Source organism: Hyla sarda, chromosome 1, assembly GCF_029499605.1.
Source record: "Hyla sarda isolate aHylSar1 chromosome 1, aHylSar1.hap1, whole genome shotgun sequence".
Taxonomy (NCBI): domain Eukaryota; kingdom Metazoa; phylum Chordata; class Amphibia; order Anura; family Hylidae; genus Hyla; species Hyla sarda.
The window spans coordinates 431274000-431296129 of record NC_079189.1 but is presented as its reverse complement, the minus strand read 5'-3'; the positions used below and the strand labels follow the sequence as shown (position 1 = coordinate 431296129).

The following is a 22130-nucleotide window of genomic DNA, read 5'->3' as shown; positions in this document are numbered from 1 at the left end:
AATTTATGCAGGAAAAGTCATCAACTGCCGAGCCGAGAAGTTTGTGACGAATCGAATTTACAGTAAGTTCGCTCATCTCTACCTGCAGTGTATGCCATGGTAAGGTGTTAGTGCTGATATTAAAACACTTTTACAGTGCCCCCCCTAACATGTTTCGTTACTAGGTGTGACGTCCTCAGAGGTTATGGGACATCATGTCTTGCTCCATCCACCAACACCACGTTGCACCAGAGACTGTCCAGGAGTTGGCAGATGCTTTAGTCCAGGTCTAGGACAACATCCTTCAGGAGACCATCCACCACCTCATCAGGAGCATGCCCAGGCGTTTCAGAGAGGTCATACGGGCACGTGGAGGCCCCTACTGAGCCTCATTTTGACTTGTTTTAAGGACATTACATTGTGGTGACGGGGTGGTGCTGGTGAAAGTGTAAGGTATATTGGTGTTAACCCTTAATTGTCGTGACGCCAGGGTGAGGTTTCCTCAATGTAATAGTCCTACCGCCAACCAACCCACAAACGGCAGGGAGAAATAACGGAATGTCCACAGCAGATTTTATTAAGTAAACTTGAAGTAACTTTACTGTATGTTTTATGCAACAGCATGTAACAGAACAGTCTTTTGAGAAAGAGAACCGTGGTAAAGGTTCCTCACAGGTTTGCTGGGACTCCGGAATCAATTAGCTTTGTTTGCTAGCCACCGTGCTAATATTTTCATGAGACTTAAGTTTCTAGTAGTCACACAGAATTCAGTGATTTCAGCTTTGAATAACTCACGTTTAGTGGCTGCGGATTCTTAGGCTTTGGTCCTAGCTTGAATTGATGATTTGTGCTGAGAAGTGCTTTCTTTAAGTCCAGGAACAAGAGAGTAAGAGAGAAAATTTTGTGGCAGCAGCCCCTTATATATTAAGGGGGTGGGACAAAGCTCATTGGTCAGCAGAACCTGTCAGTCCTGACCCTGTGAACTCTGGGTATCACATGACCCAGAGGTCCTTAAACCATAATACAATTAATTTAAGGCACGTGACCTCTAAGGTCATATACAGAGGTATTCCTATATAACATATTAAATATACATATTTATACATTAAATACAATTTATATGAGGCAGCTAGGGGTTAGCCCTATTGTCATGGAGAGGCTCTGGCTGAGGGGACTTTAGACAAAGGGACAGGACCAGGTCCTGTTCCGGGACACCACAACATCAACGTTGGATTAGCCTGTAGTGCGGTTTTCCACTTTGATTTTGAGGGTGACTCCATATCCAGACCTCCATGGGTTGATAAATTTGATTTCCATTGATAATTTTTATATGATTTTGTTGTCAGCACATTCAACTATGTAAAGACTAAAGTATTTCATACGATTAGTTCATTCATTCAGATCTAGGATGTGTTATCTTAGTGTTCCCTTTATTTTTTTGAGCAGTGTACAATAGGTAATGAAGAAAATACAGAGCTGATATACACTGATGTCGACACAACCCTTAGCACAGTGTTTCCAGCTGTTGCACAACTACACCTCCCAGCATGCCCGGACATGCTGGGAGGTGTAGTTTTGCAACAGCTGGAGGCACTCTGGTTGAGAACACTGCCTAAGTGACTACACAGGACCCCAGAGCCCGAGGCGCCCATTGATGTTTACACCAGCACTGTCAGAAAACAGTGACAGTTGGTCACTATGCTGGACTACCACTAGAGGGCGGTGGAAACTGGAAGTGAGAGGCTTGACGGTGAGGCAGGAAAGGCCATGTTTCTTATGGGAAAACATGGCAGAACAATTTATCGGGAGTCGTACGCCCTATTATCTGTAGACTATTGTAAGGCTCGGCAGTACATGTAATCCTGGGAAGCAGAAAACTATAAGTGTATGCTACCAGAAACGCGTAAAACGCGCTTAATACCAAGAGCTATAGTTGCAGGCGGGTACAGAGCGCCCCGGCGAGGCTTGCCCAGGAAGTGGCGTCACATCGCTCACATTGTGTTTTGAATTTAATGGCGGTAAGGAACGGAGTCCGGTGAGTGCGGTACCTGGTGTGAATGACACCTGCGGTATTTGTTCGGTTCATGTTGGCGGGAAGCATCCGGGATGTGTGAGGCACTAGAGGGAGAGCTTATGGCAACCTGTCAGCTCCGGAATCTGTATACTTTAGAACAGGCAGGACACGGGTGTATAGAAAGCCTCCGCCATTGTCAGTTCTTACTTCTAAATATACATTAGTATAGTGTTTCCCAACCAGGGTTCCTACAGCTGTTGCAAAACCACAATGGCCAGCCTGCCCGGACAGCTGGGAGTTGTAGTTTTGCAACAGCTGGAGGCACACTGGTTGGGTAAACACTAGGATGTAGACTCCAGACTTCCGGCATGTTTCTCACTATATAAACAATTGTAGTTTATAACGTCTTTAGTGAGATCTAAGGACTCATTCACATTACATGTCTGCGCTGTGTCACCAAATGCGCACTGTCACTTTAAAAACCCTTTGACCTGTTGTAGAAACATGTCAAAGGTTTGGATTGGTTGGGGTCTGAGTGTTCAGACCCTGACAGATCACTAGAATAAGCCAGGAGAAGAATGGGCTAAGCGAGGCAAACTTACAATGTAAGTCTATGGTATTGTCTCGGTCAGCCCTAAGCTATTCTCACTCATTCTAGTGATCGCTCAGGGTTCGAACACTCAGACCCTGACCAATCAAAACGTTTGACCTGTCTCTATGACATGTGAAATTATTATTATTATTTTTTTTAAGCGACAGGTACACTTTAATAGTACTACCTCTCAGTCTGATTCACTTCAATAGAGCTGAGCTGCAACACCAGGAAATTGCAAATATGTGACAGCCCCTATTTTTCTATAACCACGCCACGGTATAGGTTGGAATACCTGAATACCTTAAAGGGTATTCCAACCTATACCGTGGTGTGGTTATAGTTAAATAGGCCAGACATCATACAGTAGTGATTTTATTCTGTATACTCTTATTTTATAGGACTGCTGCAAGACAAGCAACAAAATAAGGCTATATTCACATGACAGAATTTCCATGCCAAATTCCACACGTAGACTCCTCAGCAGCAGAGTCCCATTGATTTCAGTTGGATTCTGCTGCGCTGTGCATATAGCAGAATTTCTCATAGGCAGCAGTGCGTTCCGTGTGGAGTCCGCAGAAAGAATAGACATGTCCATTCTTTCTGCATACACCGGAATTTGAATTTCTGCGCCAGATGTTTCTGTCGTGGAAATTCAAATTCCAGTGGCCGCAGAAGGAATAGAGATGTCTATTCTATCTGCGGACTCCGCACAGAATTCATTGCTGCCTATGAGACAGATGGTGCATTCCCGAGCAGTCCTAGAGCTCCTTCGATGTCAGGGCAATGTCCGCACGGAAATTTTCTGTGCGGACATTGCCTGTGTAAACATATGCTTGGGGAAGAAGTGTGAGGCCCCATTCCCCCGTCAGAATTTCCATCCAGATGTTCCACAGGCGCAAGCAGAACATGCCGGCTCTAGGACTATTTGGAAATGTGCCGTCTCCATAAGCCGCAACTAATTTCTGAGCGGATTCCGCAAAAAAAGAATTGAATAAATATTTCTGCCAACAATTGTTCTGAAAACAATAGGAGTCTACTCTAAGGGTGTGTTCACACTGAGGGTTTGGAGAGGAATTTCCACGAGTAATTCTGCTCGCTTATTCCTCTCCAATTCATTCAGCAGTGCCATATCCCATAGTATGTAGTTAACTTTCCTCTCCTCAGTTCACACTGAGGAAATTCCGCTAGCAGAATTCTGTCACAGAATTCCGTTCTGCATGAAGAATGAACATGTTCTTTCTTCATGCGGAATTCGGCTCGTAACTCCATAGAAGTAAATGTAAACATTTTTGGCAGTCTGCCACACTTCCGCGCGGAATTCACGCATTTTATTGTGTGTCCTATCCCCTTTCATTTCCGCGCGGAATTCAGCGTGAATTCCGTGCGGAATCCCGCGCAGAAAAAAAAATGGCGTTTTGGAGCAGATTTTGTAAGCGCACATTCCGCTCACACCTTAACCGGTGTGAACATACCCTTACAGAATTTCCAAGCAGAATTTTTTTTTTCCGGCTCAGAAATTCTGCCTTGTGACTGAGGCCTAAAAGGCCAATGTGACATTGTATATAAATCATTATAAAATAACTTGTGAGTGGTACAATACTATATCCCGAATGGCATAGTTAGGCTTCTTTCACACTGCCGTTGGGGGAGACGGGGGAAATAGCTGGAGAAAAATTACAGCTTGCGCTGTCTTTCTCCCGCTAGTCCTGCTACAAAATAACAGCGCCTGAAGGAACTTATTATAGTAAATGGGATCCATCGGGACCCATTATTGCCCGTTGTCCCCCATCCCGATAGACCCATTATTGCCCGTTGTCCCCCATCCCGATAACGGCCATTAAAAGCTGAAAAAAAAAAAAGAAGCCTAACTGCCGTTTAAGGTCGGGGCGCAATGGCACTGTGAAAGTAGCCTAAACCTTATAATGTAACCTCCATACTTGCTATATGAAAACCAAAAGACCAACAAAGTCTCTTATACACCTAAAATATACAATCTTTATTAGTACAGAAAAAGCTATTAACAATGGGACATAGAAGCAACACCCCAGGCAGCCTGTCAGTCTAGTATACAGTCATGGCAGTAAATGTTGGCGCCCCTGAAATAAAAAAATAAATAAAAAAGTATTTCTCATAGAAAAGTATTGCAGTAACACGTTTTGCTATACACATGTTTATTCCCTTTGTGTGTATTGGAACTAAACCAAAAAAGGGAGGAAAAAAAGCAAATTGGACATAATGTCACACCAAACTCCAAAAATGGGCTGGACAAAATTATTGGCACCCATAACTTAATATTTGGTTGCACACCCTTTGGAAAAAATAACTGAAATCAGTCGCTTCCTATAACCATCAATAAGCTTCTTACACCTCTCAGCCGGAATGTTGGACCACTCTTCCTTTGCAAACTGCTCCAGGTCTCTCTTATTGGAAGGGCACCTTTTCCCAACAGCAATTTTAAAGGGGTACTCCGGTGTTTACACATCTTATCCCCTATCCAAAGGATAGGGGATAAGATGTCTGATCGCGGGAGTCCCGCCGCTGGGGTCGCCCGTGATCATGCACGCGGCACCCCGTTTGTAATCAGTCCCCGGAGCACGTTCGCTCCGGGTCTGATTACGGTCGACCGCAGGGCCGGCGGCGTGTGACGTCACGCTCCGCCCCTCAATGCAAGCCTACGGGAGGGGGCATGATAGCTATCACACCCCCTCCCGTAGGCTTGCATTGAGGGGCGTATCCTTTGGATAGGGGATAAGATGTGTAAGCACCAGAGTACCCTTTTAAGATCTCTCCACAGGTGTTCAATGGGATTTAGATCTGGAATCATTGCTGGCCACTTCAGAACTCTCTAGCGGTTTGTTGCCATCCATTTCTGGGTGCTTTTTGATGTATGTTTGGGGTCATTGTCCTGCTGGAAGACCCCTCAGACGCAAATCCAGCTTTCTGACACTGGGCTGTACAGTGCGACCCAAAATCCATTAGTAATCCTCAGATTTCATGATGCTTCACACACATTCAAGGCACCCAGTGCCAGAGGCAGCAAAACAACCCCAAAACATCATTGAACCTCCACCATATTTCACTGTAGGTACTGTGTTCTTTTCTTTGTAGGCCTCATTCTGTTTTCCTTAAACAGTAGAATGATGTGCTTTACCAAAAAGCTCTATCTTGGTCTCATCTGTCCACAAGACGTTTTCCCAGAAGGATTTTGGCTTACTCAAGTTCATTTTGGCAAAATGTAGTCTTGCTTTTTTATGTCTCTGTAAGCAGTGGGGTCCTCCTGGGTCTCTTGCCATAGCGTTTCATTTCATTTAAATGTTGACGGATTGTTCAAGCTGACACTGATGCTCGCTGAGCCTGCAGGACAGTTTGAATATCTTTGGAACTTGTTTGAGGCTGCTTATCCACCATCCGGACTATCCTGTGTTGACACCTTTCATCAATTTTTCTCTTCCGTCCACTCCCAGGGAGATTAGCTACAGTGCCATGGGTTGCAAACTTCTTGATAATGTTGTACACTGTGGACAAAGGCAAATCTAGATCTCTGGAGATGGACTTGTAACCTTGAAATTGTTGATATTTTTCCACAATTTTGGTTCTCAAGTCCTCAGACAATTCTTGTCTCCTCTTTCTGTTGTCCATGCTTAGTGTGGCACACACAGACACACGATGCAAAGACCAAGTGAACTTCTCTCCTTTTTGTCTGCTTTCAGGTGTGATTTTTATATTGCCCACACCTGTTACTAGCCCCAGGGGAGTTTAAAGGAGCATCACATGCTTGAAACAATCTTACTTTTCCACAATTTTGAAAGGGTGACAATAAGTTTGTCCAGACCATTTTTGGAGTTTGGTGTGACATTATGTCCAATTAGCTTTTTTCCTCCCTTTTTGGTTTAGTTCCAATACACACAAAGGGAATAAACATGTGTATAGCAAAACATGTGTTACTGCAATCATTTTCGGTGAGAAATACTTCTAGAAAATTTTTAGGAGTGCCAACATTTACAGCCATGTCTGTATAACAAATGCAGTGATTGAATACATGTAACTTTCATACAGAAAATGTGAGCAATAATGACTTACAGTGAAAATCATACAATGTGACACTAAGGGTATGTTCACACTGAGGAATTGGGGCGGAAATCATGCTGAAGATTTCCGCCCCAAAACACTGTTTTTTTTTTCCGCTCAGAATTAGCAGCGATTTCGCGCGGAATTCCACGCGGAAATGCAGGTTTCATGCGGAGGAGGAGTATCAAGTATTTCTATTCATAACATTTTTTATTTTTTTTTCATGCAGAAATTCCGCACGAATTCCGTGCCAATTCCACGCGGAAATGCTTCTGACTCAAAAAAAAAATATAACATTGATCTCTATGGGAGAACGACGCTGATTCCGCCTGAAAGAAAGAACATGTTCTTTCTTCAAGCGGAACAGACTTCCTCGTCAGAATTCTGCTTGAGGAAATTCCTCAGTGTGAACTGAGGGGCAGAAATTCTGCACAGCTCTATGGGGATTTCACTGCTGAATGAATTGGAGAGGAAAAAACGAGCAGAATTACTAGTGGAAATTCCTCTCTAATTCCTTAGTGTGAACATACCCTAAGAAGACTCAAAAAAATCTTCATGTAAATCTAAAGTGACGCAATGATCGTATAGAAAATAAGTGCGTACATTACTGTGAAGATGTGTTCCACAATACCCTAATGCCTTACAAGCTAGAGAAACTGTTCACTGATGCAATGCACCAAAAACGTTCTCATGTCAGCCTGTACGGAGAAAAAGTTGCCCATAGCAACCAATCAAATTGCTTGTTCAATTTTGCTTAGACTTTTTTTTTTAAATGAAAGAAGCGATCTGATTGGTTGCTATGGGCAACTGGTCAACTTTTCCTCTGTACAGGTTTTGATAGATCTCCCTCAATCTAGATAACAGATAACATAGACGAGATGATGAAGCATACCCATAAACTGAAGACGTAGCAGGTACTGTGTGATGACATCACCCCAATGCACATGGCGATGCCATCCTTCTTCCAGGAAAGGAAGGTGTTATCCCAGGGTTCCTGCTACATCTTCAGCTTCTGAGTACTCATGAAGGATTTATGGTTGCATGAGATTTTGCCACTATTGACCGCATTACAAGTTGTGTGTGACTGGGACCTGAGACTTCTTTAGGATTTTGCTATGGTTTTTTATAGCCAAATCCCCACTGTAAATTAGTTTTTTTGATAAATCTCCCCCAAAGATTTTTTATTTGGTTGTGCAACTTAGATGTGATTTTCTGTCAACTAACTAATGTTGCTGTATAGCCCTATGATTATCATTCTTTTGGAAACAAAAACAGGAGTTATTTACCCACAGCAACCAATCACAGCTCAGCTTTTAATTTCCCAGAGATTGTTAAAATAGGAAAGCTGAGCTGTGGTCACTATGGGCTACCCATTTCCATTCTTGTCTCCAGCGCTATCCTATGCCTTGTGCTAGCCCTATCCCATGCCTTGTGTTAGCCCTATCCTATGCCTTGTGTTAGCCCTCTCCCATGCCTTGTGTTAGCTCTATCCCATGCCTTGTGTTAGCCCTCTCCCATGCCTTGTGTTAGCCCTCTCCCATGCCTTGTGTTAGCTCTATCCCATGCCTTGTGTTAGCCCTCTCCCATGCCTTGTGTTAGCCCTATCCTATGCCTTGTGTTAGCCCTCTCCCATGCCTTGTGTTAGCCCTATCCTATGCCTTGTGTTAGCTCTATCCCGTGCCTTGTGTTAGCCCTATCCCGTGCCATGTGTTAGCTCTATCCTATGCCTTGTGTTAGCTCTATCCCATGCCTTGTGTTAGCTCTATCATATGCCTTGTGTTAGCTCTATCATATGCCTTGTGTTAGCTCTATCCTATGCCTTGTGTTAGCTCTATCCTATGCCTTGTGTTAGCTCTATCCTATGCCTTGTGTTAGCTCTATCCTATGCCTTGTGTTAGCTCTATCCTATGCCTTGTGTTAGCTCTATCCCATGCCTTGTGTTAGCTCTATCATATGCCTTGTGTTAGCTCTATCATATGCCTTGTGTTAGCTCTATCCTATGCCTTGTGTTAGCTCTATCATATGCCTTGTGTTAGCTCTATCCTATGCCTTGTGTTAGCTCTATCATATGCCTTGTGTTAGCTCTATCCTATGCCTTGTGTTAGCTCTATCCTATGCCTTGTGTTAGCTCTATCCTATGCCTTGTGTTAGCTCTATCCTATGCCTTGTGTTAGCTCTATCCTATGCCTTGTGTTAGCTCTATCCTATGCCTTGTGTTAGCTCTATCCTATGCCTTGTGTTAGCTCTATCCCATGCCTTGTGTTAGCCCTATCCCATGCCTTGTGTTAGCTCTATCCCATGCCTTGTGTTAGCTCTATCCCATGCCTTGTGTTAGCTCTATCCTATGCCTTGTGTTAGCTCTATCCTATGCCTTGTGTTAGCCCTATCCTATGCCTTGTGTTAGCCCTCTCCCATGCCTTGTGTTAGCCCTCTCCTATGCCTTGTGTTAGCCCTCTCCTATGCCTTGTGTTAGCCCTATCCTATGCCTTGTGTTAGCCCTATCTTATGCCTTGTGTTAGCCCTATCCTATGCCTTGTGTTAGCCCTATCCCATGCCTTTTGTTAGCTCTATCCTATGCCTTGTGTTAGCTCTATCATATGCCTTGTGTTAGCCCTATCCCATGCCTTGTGTTAGCTCTATCATATGCCTTGTGTTAGCTCTATCCTATGCCTTGTGTTAGCTCTATCCTATGCCTTGTGTTAGCTCTATCCTATGCCTTGTGTTAGCTCTATCCTATGCCTTGTGTTAGCTCTATCCTATGCCTTGTGTTAGCTCTATCCTATGCCTTGTGTTAGCTCTATCCTATGCCTTGTGTTAGCTCTATCCTATGCCTTGTGTTAGCCCTATCCCATGCCTTGTGTTAGCCCTCTCCCATGCCTTGTGTTAGCCCTCTCCCATGCCTTGTGTTAGCCCTATCCTATGCCTTGTGTTAGCTCTATCCTATGCCTTGTATTAGCCCTATCCCATGCCTTGTGTTAGCCCTATCCTATGCCTTGTGTTAGCCCTATCCTATGCCTTGTGTTAGCTCTATCCCATGCCTTGTGTTAGCTCTATCCCATGCCTTGTGTTAGCTCTATCCCATGCCTTGTGTTAGCTCTATCCCATGCCTTGTGTTAGCCCTATCCCATGCCTTGTGTTAGCCCTATCCCGTGCCTTGTGTTAGCCCTATCCCATGCCTTGTGTTAGCTCTATCCTATGCCTTGTGTTAGCTCTATCCTATGCCTTGTGTTAGCTCTATCCCATGCCTTGTGTTAGCCCTCTCCTATGCCTTGTGTTAGCCCTATCCCATGCCTTGTGTTAGCTCTATCCTATGCCTTGTGTTAGCTCTATCCCATGCCTTGTGTTAGCCCTATCCCATGCCTTGTGTTAGCTCTATCCCATGCCTTGTGTTAGCCCTATCCCGTGCCTTGTGTTAGCCCTATCCTGTGCCTTGTGTTAACTCTATCCCGTGCCTTGTGTTAACTCTATCCCGTGCCTTGTGTTAGCCCTATCCTGTGCCTTGTGTTAGCCCTATCCTATGCCTTGTGTTAGCCCTATCCTATGCCTTGTGTTAGCTCTATCCTATGCCTTGTGTTAGCCCTATCCCATGCCTTGTGTTAGCCCTATCCTATGCCTTGTATTAGCTCTATCCTATGCCTTGTGTTAGCCCTATCCCATGCCTTGTGTTAGCTCTATCATATGCCTTGTGTTAGCCCTATCCCATGCCTTGTGTTAGCCCTATAGTATGCCTTGTGTTAGCCCTATCCTATGCCTTGTTAGCCCTATCCTATGCCTTGTGTTAGCCCTATCCTATGCCTTGTGTTAGCTCTATCATATGCCTTGTGTTAGCCCTATCCCATGCCTTGTGTTAGCCCTATAGTATGCCTTGTGTTCACATGGCAGAATGCCTGCATGGAAAATCTCTGTGAGGACATTCTGCAGACTGTGGGCGCAGCTTGACATGCTGAAACTAGGACCGCATGGGAACATGGAAATACTGCTATGTGCACAGCAGAATCCCATTGAAATCAATGGGACTCTGCTGCTGTGGAATCTACGAGCGGAATTCCATAGTCTTAGTGTGCGGTCAGTGATTAAAGGGGTACTCCACTGGAAAACATTTTCTTTAAAATCAACTAGTGTCAGAAAGTTAAACAGATTTGTAAATTACTTCTATAAAAAAATCCTTTCAGTACTTATCAGCTGCTGTTATGATCAACAGGAAGTTCTTTTCTTTTGGAATCTCTTTTCTGTCTGACCAAAGTGCTCTCTGCTGACACCTCTGTTCAATTTAGGAACTGCCCAGAGTAGGAGCAAATCCCCATAGAAAACCTATCTTGCTCTGGACAGTTCCTAAAATGCACAGAGGTGTCAGCAGAGAGCACTGTGGTCAGACAGAAAGAAAATTCATAAAGAAAAGAACTTCCTGTGGATCATAACAGCAGATGATAAGTACTGGAAGGATGAAGATATATTAATAGAAGTAATTTACAAATCTGTTTAACTTTCTGCCACCAGTTGATTTAAAAAAAAAATGTTTTCCAGTGGAGTACCTCTTTAAGAACATTCTTGTTTACAGTCAGAGGCTGTAAACCTATATCTACCCAGTCCTGCTGTCACCTGACAAGTGGATACATTTGTATACAGTTTAGGAAATGCTTTGTAAAGTAGACAACCTGGACTCATGACTGATATATTGTTTTAAACTACAGAAGAAAGATGTGTGTAGTCCAACTACTTAGATTTTTCCATTTGTCAATTTTTTTGTTAAAGGAGTAGTCTCATGGATAAAAACGTATCCCCTATCCGCAGGATAGGGAATAAGTTTTAGATTGTGGGGGGTCCCCCCCTGTATGGAGCCCCGGCTCTCCCCTTGAGCGGTGCGCCACGACCCCCACCCCCTCCATATATTTCTATGGGGGAGCTGAAGAAAACTCAATGGCTCTCCCATAGACATATATGGAGGGAGTCATGACATGTTGCTCAATGTGAGAGCCGGGGCTCCATACAGGAGATCGCGGGGGGTTCCAGTGGATAGGGGGTAAGCTTTTATCCATGAGATATATCCATTAAATCAGTGGCAGACCCTCGAATTGTTATGGATGTGGAATTAAAGGGGTTATCCAGCTATTAAAAACGTATCCTCTATCCACTCTATCTACATGCCCTGTAGTGTGAACTGTGATAGGGATTTCCTTTAAAAACAGTTTTCACACAGATTCAGACATAGAATCCACATTAAAAAAGAGGCCTTATGCTCTTTTTACACTGTTACGCACGGTTCTACTTCATTTTTTTTGGACATTGGTAAGGCATAGGCTCCCTGCTATCCTTTGTCATACAATAAAATAACAGTATCCCCATGTATAGTGGTCCATGGAGGCTGAAAAGATGCTCCTTTTAGCTTATGTTGAGGGAATTGGACTGATGTATATGCACCAGGAGCTTTCCTTAGTCCATACAACAGGTGAATGCTGTTAAATACACTGTGGAAGTCTGTAGCCTAAGGCGGTGCCCTATGTTAGCAGTATATGCAAGCACACTCAGGAAAATTGCATAAGGTGGATGAAAGCTATTTTGAAACTGAGCTCCAATCAATTACCCAGCACAACCACTACACAATGTATGGAGCTGTTTGCTTCTGTCTCCATTCGCTGTATGGTGCAGACATCGGGGCTCTTGGCAACAGCTATTCATCAGGGTACTAGGTGTCAGCACCCCCTTCAATCATATATTGATGGCCTATCCTGATGACAGACCATCAATAAAAAAAAAAACTCCCATAAAATCCCTCTAATATACACATTTACTGTCTACATACTGTACTCAGCTCACCAAGGGCACTACAATAAGAAAAGCAGAAGAAATCCCAGAGGCCTAAGGGTACGTCCACACAAGCGGATTTACAGCAGATTTGACGCTGCGGATCCACTGGTGAAGGCCCGCTCTACGCTGTCTTTACATGTGCCTGCTCGTAGCGGCAATACGCCGTGACGAGCAGACACACTGCAGCGATGTGCGCGGCGTACTCGCACATCGCAGCCACTCTCCCTGCTCTGAGCTAGGCAGAGAGCTCCCGCGATGTGCGAGTATACTGCGACTCGCACATCGCAGTGTGTCTGCTCGTAGCGGCGTATTGCCACTACGAGCTGGCACATGTAAAGACAGCATAGAGTGGCCTACACCAGCTGATCCACAGCGAAATCCGCTCGTGTGAACACATTTTTTTAGTAGATTTTTGAGACCCTTCTGCATTAAGTGGATGCAAAATACCTGTGGTTCAGCTGTGATCACTTACATTGTCCAACAAACATGAAAAAGGTCCAAAATGTAACCTTTATAATGTGACTTCTTTTTGCAGAAATGTTGAAATTCAAAGTTGGAATCCGCGGTGGAGCAGACATTCTGTCATCGGAGCCTCTCACCAGCAGAGCTACACGGCTTCATAACTTTTTACAGGTTATACGCTTGTATACATTTGTTTTATGTCTTCTATAATCTGAAAGTACAGGCGTGTTCTTACAGATAAAATTCAACTAAAAATCTACCTCAAAATCAGTGTTGAATCTGCCCTGTGGATTTTGATGTTTTTTTTTCTTCTTTTTTTATGAAACCCATTTTAATAAAAGCTTCTATGTGGAACTACACTGAAAAGTGACTCAATTTATTTTTTTTCATCTTGGCTCATTTTTGCACCGTGATCTGTAAATTTTTTTTAGACCACATTTGTATATATAAAACTTTTAATACATTTTTTATAATTTTTTTTGGTAATAAAATGTTATAAAAAAGCAGCTATTTTGGAATTTTTTTTAAATTTTTTTTTTACATTCACGCTGTTCACCGTATGGAATAATTAACATTATATTTTAATAGTTCAGATATTTACGCACACGGCGATACCCGATATGTTTAAAAAAAATGTTTTATACATTTTGGAAAAACGGACAATTTACATTTTTACTGGGATTTTTCCAATTTTCTTACTTTTATTTTTTACTATTAACTTTTATTTTTACACTTTAATAGACCCCCATAGGGGACAATTTATAGCAATCATTTTATTGCTAGTACTGTTCAGTGCTATCGGTCATCTTCTGCTCTGGTCTGCTCGATATCAGACCAGAGCAGGAGATGGACGGAGGCAGGTGAGGGGACCTTCGTCCGCCATTACAGATGATCAGATCGCTGCGGATGATCCGAGCATGCGTTTTTCTGACCGCACTCCTGCAGATGCCGTGATCTGTATTGATCACGGCATCTGAGTGGTTAATGGCAGACATCCGCGCAATCGCGGATGTCCGCCATTACTGGCAGGTCCCTGGCTGCTATCAGCAGCCAGGAACTGCCACTCATGACCCGAGCATCGCTCCGATGCTCGCGGTGATGTACAGGATGTAAATGTACGTCCTGGTGCATTAAGTTCCACCTCACCAGGAAGTACATTTACTTCCTGCGTTGTTAAGGGGACCATGCTGTCTTGATGCTGAGAGAAATGCACAAAAAACAAATGATTTTTGCCCAAGTGAACAAACCTTAATGCTAAGGTTCATTAAAGAATATAAACTATTTTACTGATATTTGCCAAAAGAAATGTCATTGTTAGTTGAGGAGAATAACAGAATATAATATAGTGTGAGGCAGGACTGCTGGTACTACTCTATTTTAATGTATAATTCTTAGAGAAGAGTTTCCTATGAGTTATAATCTATTGCTAATCTGCCTCCATGGTTTTTATAGAGCAAGAAAAAAAGTAGCGTTACTCACCTGTATAAAGTACTTCAAAACTTTATTCCTGAATTCATACTTATCTACTCTTTGGGGAGATTTATCCAAACCTGTCCAGAGGATAAGTTGTCCTGTTGTCCATAGCAACCAATCCGATCGCTTTTTTCATTTTTGAAAAGGCCTCTGAAAAAAATGAAAGAAGCGATCTGATTGGTTTCTATGGGCAACTCAGCAACTTTTCCTCTGGACAGGTTTTGATAAATCTCCATCTTTGAGTTTAAGAAGATCAGCCAAAGCTGACTTCAGGAAATAAGGCAACAGCTGTTTTCCTGTTCTCCGCTTCGTCAGGCTAGAGGTCGCAGGGAACCGTGAAACGGCAGTTGCCATATTACCTGTAGTCAGCTTTTTTCTCTCCCCATGAACATAAAATCGCTAATAAACTTTGCAGCTACGTTTTTTCTTCTATAAAAATTGCTGTTGCTTTACTGTGTTTTAGCTGAGCACCTTTATTATTTTTTGTTGGTTAATTAATTGTTAACTTCATTCTTTGGGTCAGTATCATTATGATAATATTTAAGGGGATTTACAGGGAAAATAAATTTCTCTAAATAGATAAGCCTGCATACTTACCTCCTCCACTCCCCCGCTGCTGCCAAATCTTCAGATCCCTACTGCGGTCCTCTTCCTCTTTCTGGTGACGTTTAGTGTCTACTCATTAGTTCCTGCTGGCATGAAATGTCATCAGAAGGAAAAGAACTGCAGCGGGGGCTGGAAGGCTTGGCAGCAGTGAGGAAGCAGAGGTGGTACAGTATGCCTACCTCTTCACAAAAGGATTGCTGGCAGTATCTACATAGCTCAGCTTATTAGTGTTAATTCTGTAATCCTTTATCAAGTTATATTTCTTTCTAGGGAAAATCATCATGCCAGTTCCCTTCACAACAACAACTGTCTACTCTAACCAGGGAAGGACTTCTTGATTCCTTATTTGTCCTTTTTGAGGAATGCAACAGTCCAACCTTAATGAAGATTAAACATGTATCTAACTTTGTCAAAAAATGTAAGTTTGGTTCTGTTTCCTTTGTAATACAAGGGTCTCATTTATAAAAACTATGCAACTGGGGAATGGGTGTAACTAGAGAATAGGTGATGTCACCCATAACAACCACTCAGAGCTCTGCTTTCAATCATTCTAACGATGGTCTAGAGAAAATAATTGTTTTGATGATTATACAGTTAAAGCATCAGATCCCACAAAAAAAAAAATACAAAACTATTATATGTTTCTCAGTACCTCATCCTGTTCATGTACATGTTGTATGTCTCTATCACCCATATTTGATTAAAAAAATTGCATATTACAGCTGTTCAATGTCTTTTTCATCTTGTCAAAGGGAGGGGGCGTGTCCCTCTTTTGCCTTAACTGTGATGATTCCTCCCCCTCCATCACTCTGCTGACTCACTGCTCTTGGGAGCCTGGCTGCCTCACTCTGTAACCCTTTCCTCTCTGGTGTTATGCTGTGTATACAGTACAGACCAAAACTTTGGACACACTTTCTCTTTCAAAGAGTTTTCTTTATTTTCATGACTATGAAAATTGTAGATTCACACTGAAGGCATCAAAACCATGAATTGACACATGTGGAATTATAAACATAACAAAAAAGTGTGAAACAACTGAAAATATGTCATATTCTAGGTTCTTCAAAGTAGCCACCTTTTGCTTTGATTACTGCTTTGCACACTCTTGGCATTCTCTTGATGAGCTTCAAGAGGTAGTCACCTGAAATGGTCTTTGTCTTGAAGGAGTTCCCAGAGATGCTTAGCACTTGTTGGCCCTTTTGCCTTCATTGGGTTCAGATCTGGTGACTGTGGAGGCCAGGTCATCTGGCGCAGCACCCCATCACTCTCCTTGGTCAAATAGCCCTTACACGGCCTGGAGGTGTGTTTGGGGTCATTGTCCTGTTGAAAAATAAATGATGGTCCAACTAAACGCAAACCGGATGGAATAGCATGCCGCTGCAAGATGCCGTGGTAGCCATGCTGGTTCAGTATGCCTTCAATTTTGAATAAATCCCCAACAGTGTCACCGGCAAAGCACCCCCACACCATCACACCTCCTCCTCCATGCTTCACGGTTGGAACCAGGCATGTAGAGTCCATCCGTTCACCTTTTCTGCGTCGCACAAAGACACGGTGGTTGGAACCAAAGATCTCAAATTTGGACTCATCGGACCAAAGCACAGATTTCCACTGGTCTAATGTCCATTCCTTCTGCTTGTTGCCTGTCCTTGTTTCCTAGCAGATATTCTACCGTGAAGGCCTGATTCACACAGTCTCCTCTTAACAGTTGTTCTAGAGATGTGTCTTCTGCCAGAACTCTGTGTGGCATTGACCTGGTCTCTAATCTGAGCTGCTGTAAACCTTCGATTTCTGAGGCTGGTGACTCGGATGAACTTATCCTCCGCAGCAGAGGTGACTCTTGGTCTTCCTTTCCTGGGGCGGTCCGCATGTGAGCCAGTTTCTTTGTAGCTCTTGATGGTTTTTGTGACTGCACTTGGGGACACTTTCCACCTAGAATATTACATATTTTCAGTTATTTCACACTTTTTTTGTTATGTCTATAATTCCACGTGTTAATTCATAGTTTTGATGCCTTCAGTGTGAATCTACAATTTTCATAGTCATGAAAATAAAGAAAACTCTTGAATGAGAAGGTGTGTCCAAACTTTTGGTCTGTACTGTATACACACACAATGAGTATTGGAGATTTCCTGTACTCCACCAAAGACAATATGGTGAGTGCATAACTTACATCTTCCTAAATTAGTGCAAAGGTTTAGTTCTAAAAGTACACTGGTGTGCCTACAGCTTTTGCAAAACTCCAACTCCCAGCATGCCCAGATATCCTTTGACTGTCCAGACATGCTTGGAGTTGTAGTTTTGCAACAGCTGGGAGCACATGTTTGGTAAAACTCTGTGTTACTGCAGTGTTGCTGCAAGCTGTGTTCCTCATGTAGCCTTGTCAATCAGCCACCTTGTGTCCATGACCCTTGGACACGCTTATGCTGCTGTTGGACTCATCAGTGTCCCAGCATTTATGGGGACCCCTAGTTGTGAGTTTTTCAAAGGCAGTTTTCTTTAATAAAATGTGAAATTTTTATTAAAGAAGTATGTTAGAAAAACTGTTTTGCCAAGATGTAAAACATAAGTTTTTATATCTGACAGGGGCCATTTAAAGGAAAATGGTCATCCTGTTCACCCAAACTAAACCCAATACACTGGGTTATAGTGTGGGTGAACAGGAAGCTGATGTGGGGTCAACGAGTTCAGTAGGTGCAAGTACTCATGTGACTAGCGACCATGAATATTGAAATTCACCCTGGGGGCCGGCCTCCAGTGCACAATTCATCGAAGATAAAAGCAGACCTTTGGAGGGACACTTCACCGGACTGAAGGTACGTATTTAACTCACTGACCCTGCATCGTTCTCCTGTTCATCCACACTATAAACCAGTTTATTGTGTTTAGTGTGGGTGAACAGGATGACAGTTTTCCTTTAAACAGATGACAAAGAAGACTGGTAACAATTTTCTGTATACAGTTATTTATACTTTTTGTCCCCAGATTCAGAAACTGTTGCAGAGTTACGGGAGCTTCAGCCCAGCACTAAGGATTTTGATGTTAAGAATGTAATTGGACGGGGTCACTTTGCAGACGTACACGTTGTCAAGGAGAAGGTTACAGGAGACATATTTGCTATGAAAGTGATGAAGAAAAAAGCACTTCTGGCTCAAGAGCAGGTTTTTAGTAGTTTTATCTTTTTTTCTGTGTAATGGTAGTATTTACCTCAGGATTGACTTTCCCTGCACACAACAATAATATACAGTAAACATTAAATTGGGTTGAAATCACTTGTGCAATACTTCCTGGAAATCTATAGCATGTATATGTTCTTAATTATTAAAAGTGTTACTAATATTTAAACCTTGATAAACATAATAAACTTGGATTGGGGGTGGATTAGTTTGAGTGCAAATTCCCCACTAATAACTAGAATAAACGGAGAGAAGGACTCTACTGAGTACTTTCTCTCCCTAATGTTTCCTCGCTGAAAGAGACAGGCTCCATAGACTTTCTATAGCACATGTTTACAGCAGCAAGGTGACAGCAGGGAGAGAAAGTGTTCAGCTTCTTACCATTTGTTCTAGTGAATAGTCAGGGTCTGGTCTTGGCCAGAACCACTTAAAAGATCAAAACATTGACATATCTTTATGATGTGTCAGAAGTTTTCTTTTGTTCAAACTACAGTTACACCTTAAGTCCAGTTCATCCCAACATAGGACGTGCATGTACATCAAATGTCTGGTGGGGCAGTAACGAGGGGGCTCTGGAACTAAGTCCACTCCATGCACAGTGGTTGCTGACTGCTGTCTGCAGCTGATGTTCAATGTCACTTGCCTGGTCATTTAACCTCTTAAGTTTTTAGAAATATAAAATTGAGAAACTGTTTAGTGGTTTGATGAGTGTACTGAATTGAATGTTGCAAAAAGAAAAGATGGGCACCGCTGGTATTAAACTGTGGGTGCAAACACGGTTGTCGAAATTACAAAAAAGACAATACAAAAAAAGAGAGAAAAGTTGACAACCTAAGTGAATGCACACCATTGGTTAGGTTGTCAACTTTTCTCTCTTTCTTTTGTACTGAATTGAATGTTATCTCTGACATAGTCCATGTCTTTTGGCCAGACTGCTGTTATCATATTATAGAGTGTAGTAGAGTGGGGAGCTTTATTATGATGGCTGCTTAGTTGGGATTTGAGGATATGCCACTCATCATTTTGTCCAGACTTGACTATGATGATGTGAACGGTTTTATTATAGGTCTTTCCCAGCCTACAGAATGGTTTAAGGCCTTGTTGAAAATCAAAAGGCTTAGGCTAGAGTTGCAAATATCCGGCTCCGGCGAAACTGGGTGAAAATTGCCACAACTGATGCACCAACTAATGCCAGAAGTGCATCAGTTGTGCATCATCCGGCGTTGTTTGTGATCACTGTACAAGGGAACACAGCAAGATGCATTCCCCTGTCTGTGCCGGTCTGGCGAGTCCAATCATCCGGCGTCTAAACTGAGATGCCGGTTTACTGTGATCTGTCCCATTTAAATGAATGGGATCAGTTCTGGCTTCATTTTGGACAGTTCCTGATATGGACAGAGCTGTCAGCAGAGAGCACCGTGGTCAGACTGAAAAGAACAACTCAACTTTCTTGAACATACAGCAGCTGATACATGCTGGAATGATACATTTTTTTTTTATAGAAGTAATTAACAAATTTGTTTAACTTTATGGAACCAGTTGATTTGAAAAAAAAATTTATGGTGTATTTACACATACAGTATTCTGCACAGATTTAATATGCAGGATGTAAACTAAATGACTGAACACAGCTTCAAATCCTGCACATCAAATCTGCACAGGATACCGTATGTGTCAAAAGACCTTTAATGTGTTTTAATATGATTTTAGAAGTGTACTCATACCTGTCTATTTTCTTTAGGTTTCTTTTTTTGAAGAAGAACGAAATATATTAAGTAATCATAATAGTCCATGGATACCCACGCTCCACTATGCCTTCCAGGATAGGGAGCACCTTTACCTAGTAAGTAATATACCAAATGAATACAGAATTCAATAGCTACTAAAGGTTGAATAGAAATTGTATTTACTCATGGAGTAAAATTGTGTGCACAGCATATATTTATATTTCAAATATTTTTATTGGGTTTTCAAATTTACAACATAGAAAGGTAACAAATAATACTATCAATAGAAATAGATAGAATAGAAAAACAGAATCATAAAAGGTATACTAACTTAGAAAATTGTATCCAGTTCTGACTCAATGTTTCACAGCGTTGGATAATTATTGAACATAAAAGGTTGGTGTTTCACCTAAACTCTCCGAGGAGAACACATATATGTATATATACATACATATATTCTTCAGCTATTATTGTTAATGTGTGGACAGCATAGAAGTTCTTGATACTGAAGTAATCTGATGATTTATCAGAAATACACAAAACTACTTAGTTAAGACTTGCTTAAAGGAGTTGTCTACCACAAACAACCAATCTATGACAGGAGCGGATTTTACCAGGACTGTAGCCAGCCATGCATTCTCTTTACAGAGAAAATGTTGTATTATGGAAGGCTGAATAGCCAGTCTGCAAAAACACATGGGCCCTGATTTATCAATCTGTCTGAGACAGAGACTGGAGTGATTTTCCCAAGCAACAAATTACAGCTCATGTTTTAAGGAGTTCTGGTAAAATGAAAGCCGAGCTGTGATTGGTTGCATGGGAAAATCCTTCCAGTTTCTGTCTCAGACAGATTACTAAATCAGGACCATGGACTACATGTGTCCTTGAGACCTGCTGCTTTTCATTGGCCAAAAATACAGGTGTTGTTTCCTTGCCTTACAATGTATAAGGACACGTTTACACGGGCAATAATAATGATTTTGGTGGCCACATACAAGATGCAATGGGCTGATGAGCCAGTGTTTTCGCATTCATAGACCATTTATTGGAACCGAGCATTCCTACGAACATTCGTTTAGCCTATAATTGGCCTGTGTAAAAGGGCCTTAAAGGGGTACTCCACTGCTCAGCGTTTGGAACAAACTGTTCCAAATTCTGGAGCCAGCGCCGGGAGCTTGTGACGTCATAGCCACGCCCCTCATGATGTCACACCCCGCCCACTCAGTGCAAGTCTATGGGAGGGGCGGGGAGTGATGTAATGAGGGGGCGGGGTCATGGCACCACGAGCTCCCGGCTCCAGCGTTCTGAACAGTTTCCCTACCTGACCCAGGATCCAGCAGTCTCCAGCGACTATCTCCAGGCATCTTCTCCTGCAGGTACCGGCCTCCGTCAACCCACTGTCCTGCTCTGCCATTTGTCAGAATCAGTTCTGACCAATGGCAGGGGATAAGAGGAGATCGCAGCTCTGCGACCTCACTCCTAGCCCTCAAGATGATCGGGGCTGTCCCTGACAGCTCCAATCATCGCTATTTTCCGGGTGATCGGGTCACCAGAGACCCGATCAGCCCGGAATAGCAGAAAATCGCATGTCTGAATTGACATGCGATTTTCTGCGTTTGCCGACATGGGGGAGGTCTCAGGACCCCCCTGGGCGATGTGCCGGGGTGCCTGCTGAATGATTTCAGCAGGCATCCCGATCCGGTCCCCAACCGGCTAGTGGCGGGGACCGGAATTCCCACGGGCGTATGCATACGCCCACGTCCTTAAGGGCTCGGGATGCAGGGCGTATGCATACGCCCGGCGTCCTGAACAGGTTAAGCTATATTTCACTAGGTGACTGACGTTTCCAAACTTTTTTTTCAGTGTGTTTGAAAAACTGTTGAATAATTACATAAAAACTGGTGTGGTTATCTTTATATAATGCACTGCCAGTTTGGAGGATGCACCTGAAATTCATAGTGCCAATTGTAAAATGTTTGTAGTGTGTTTTTTTTTGTTTTTTTTTTTGTTGTTAGTTAAATATTTTCTTCTCAGTGAAGGGTATTATCCGGCCTAATAATTCAACACATCATTATGTCATCACCATGTCTGTCAGTCTATATACAGCAGCAGCATCTCATCATTTCTGTTAGTCTATATACAGCAACATCTCATCATTATGTGTGACAGACATGAGATACTGCTGTGTATAGCTGGTCAGACATGATGAGATGCTGCTGTGTATA

At 42.7% G+C, this 22130-nt stretch overlaps 1 protein-coding gene across 5 annotated transcripts in view; it reads left to right on the top strand.

Annotated features, from left to right (window-relative positions):
* The first annotated feature begins 1592 nt into the window (after nucleotides 1-1592).
* CIT (citron rho-interacting serine/threonine kinase) overlaps nucleotides 1593-22130 on the top strand; it is a 174613-nt gene continuing 154075 nt past the window's right edge. For 2 of the 5 annotated variants that reach the window (XM_056529852.1, XM_056529823.1), the window contains exons 1-5: nucleotides 1593-1729; nucleotides 12997-13094; nucleotides 15273-15420; nucleotides 17988-18163; nucleotides 19920-20021. In XM_056529852.1, coding sequence (XP_056385827.1) covers nucleotides 12999-13094; nucleotides 15273-15420; nucleotides 17988-18163; nucleotides 19920-20021 — 522 coding nt within the window. In that variant the 5' untranslated portion in view covers nucleotides 1593-1729; nucleotides 12997-12998. The other 3 variants (XM_056529836.1, XM_056529829.1, XM_056529844.1) reach the window with 3 other exon arrangements.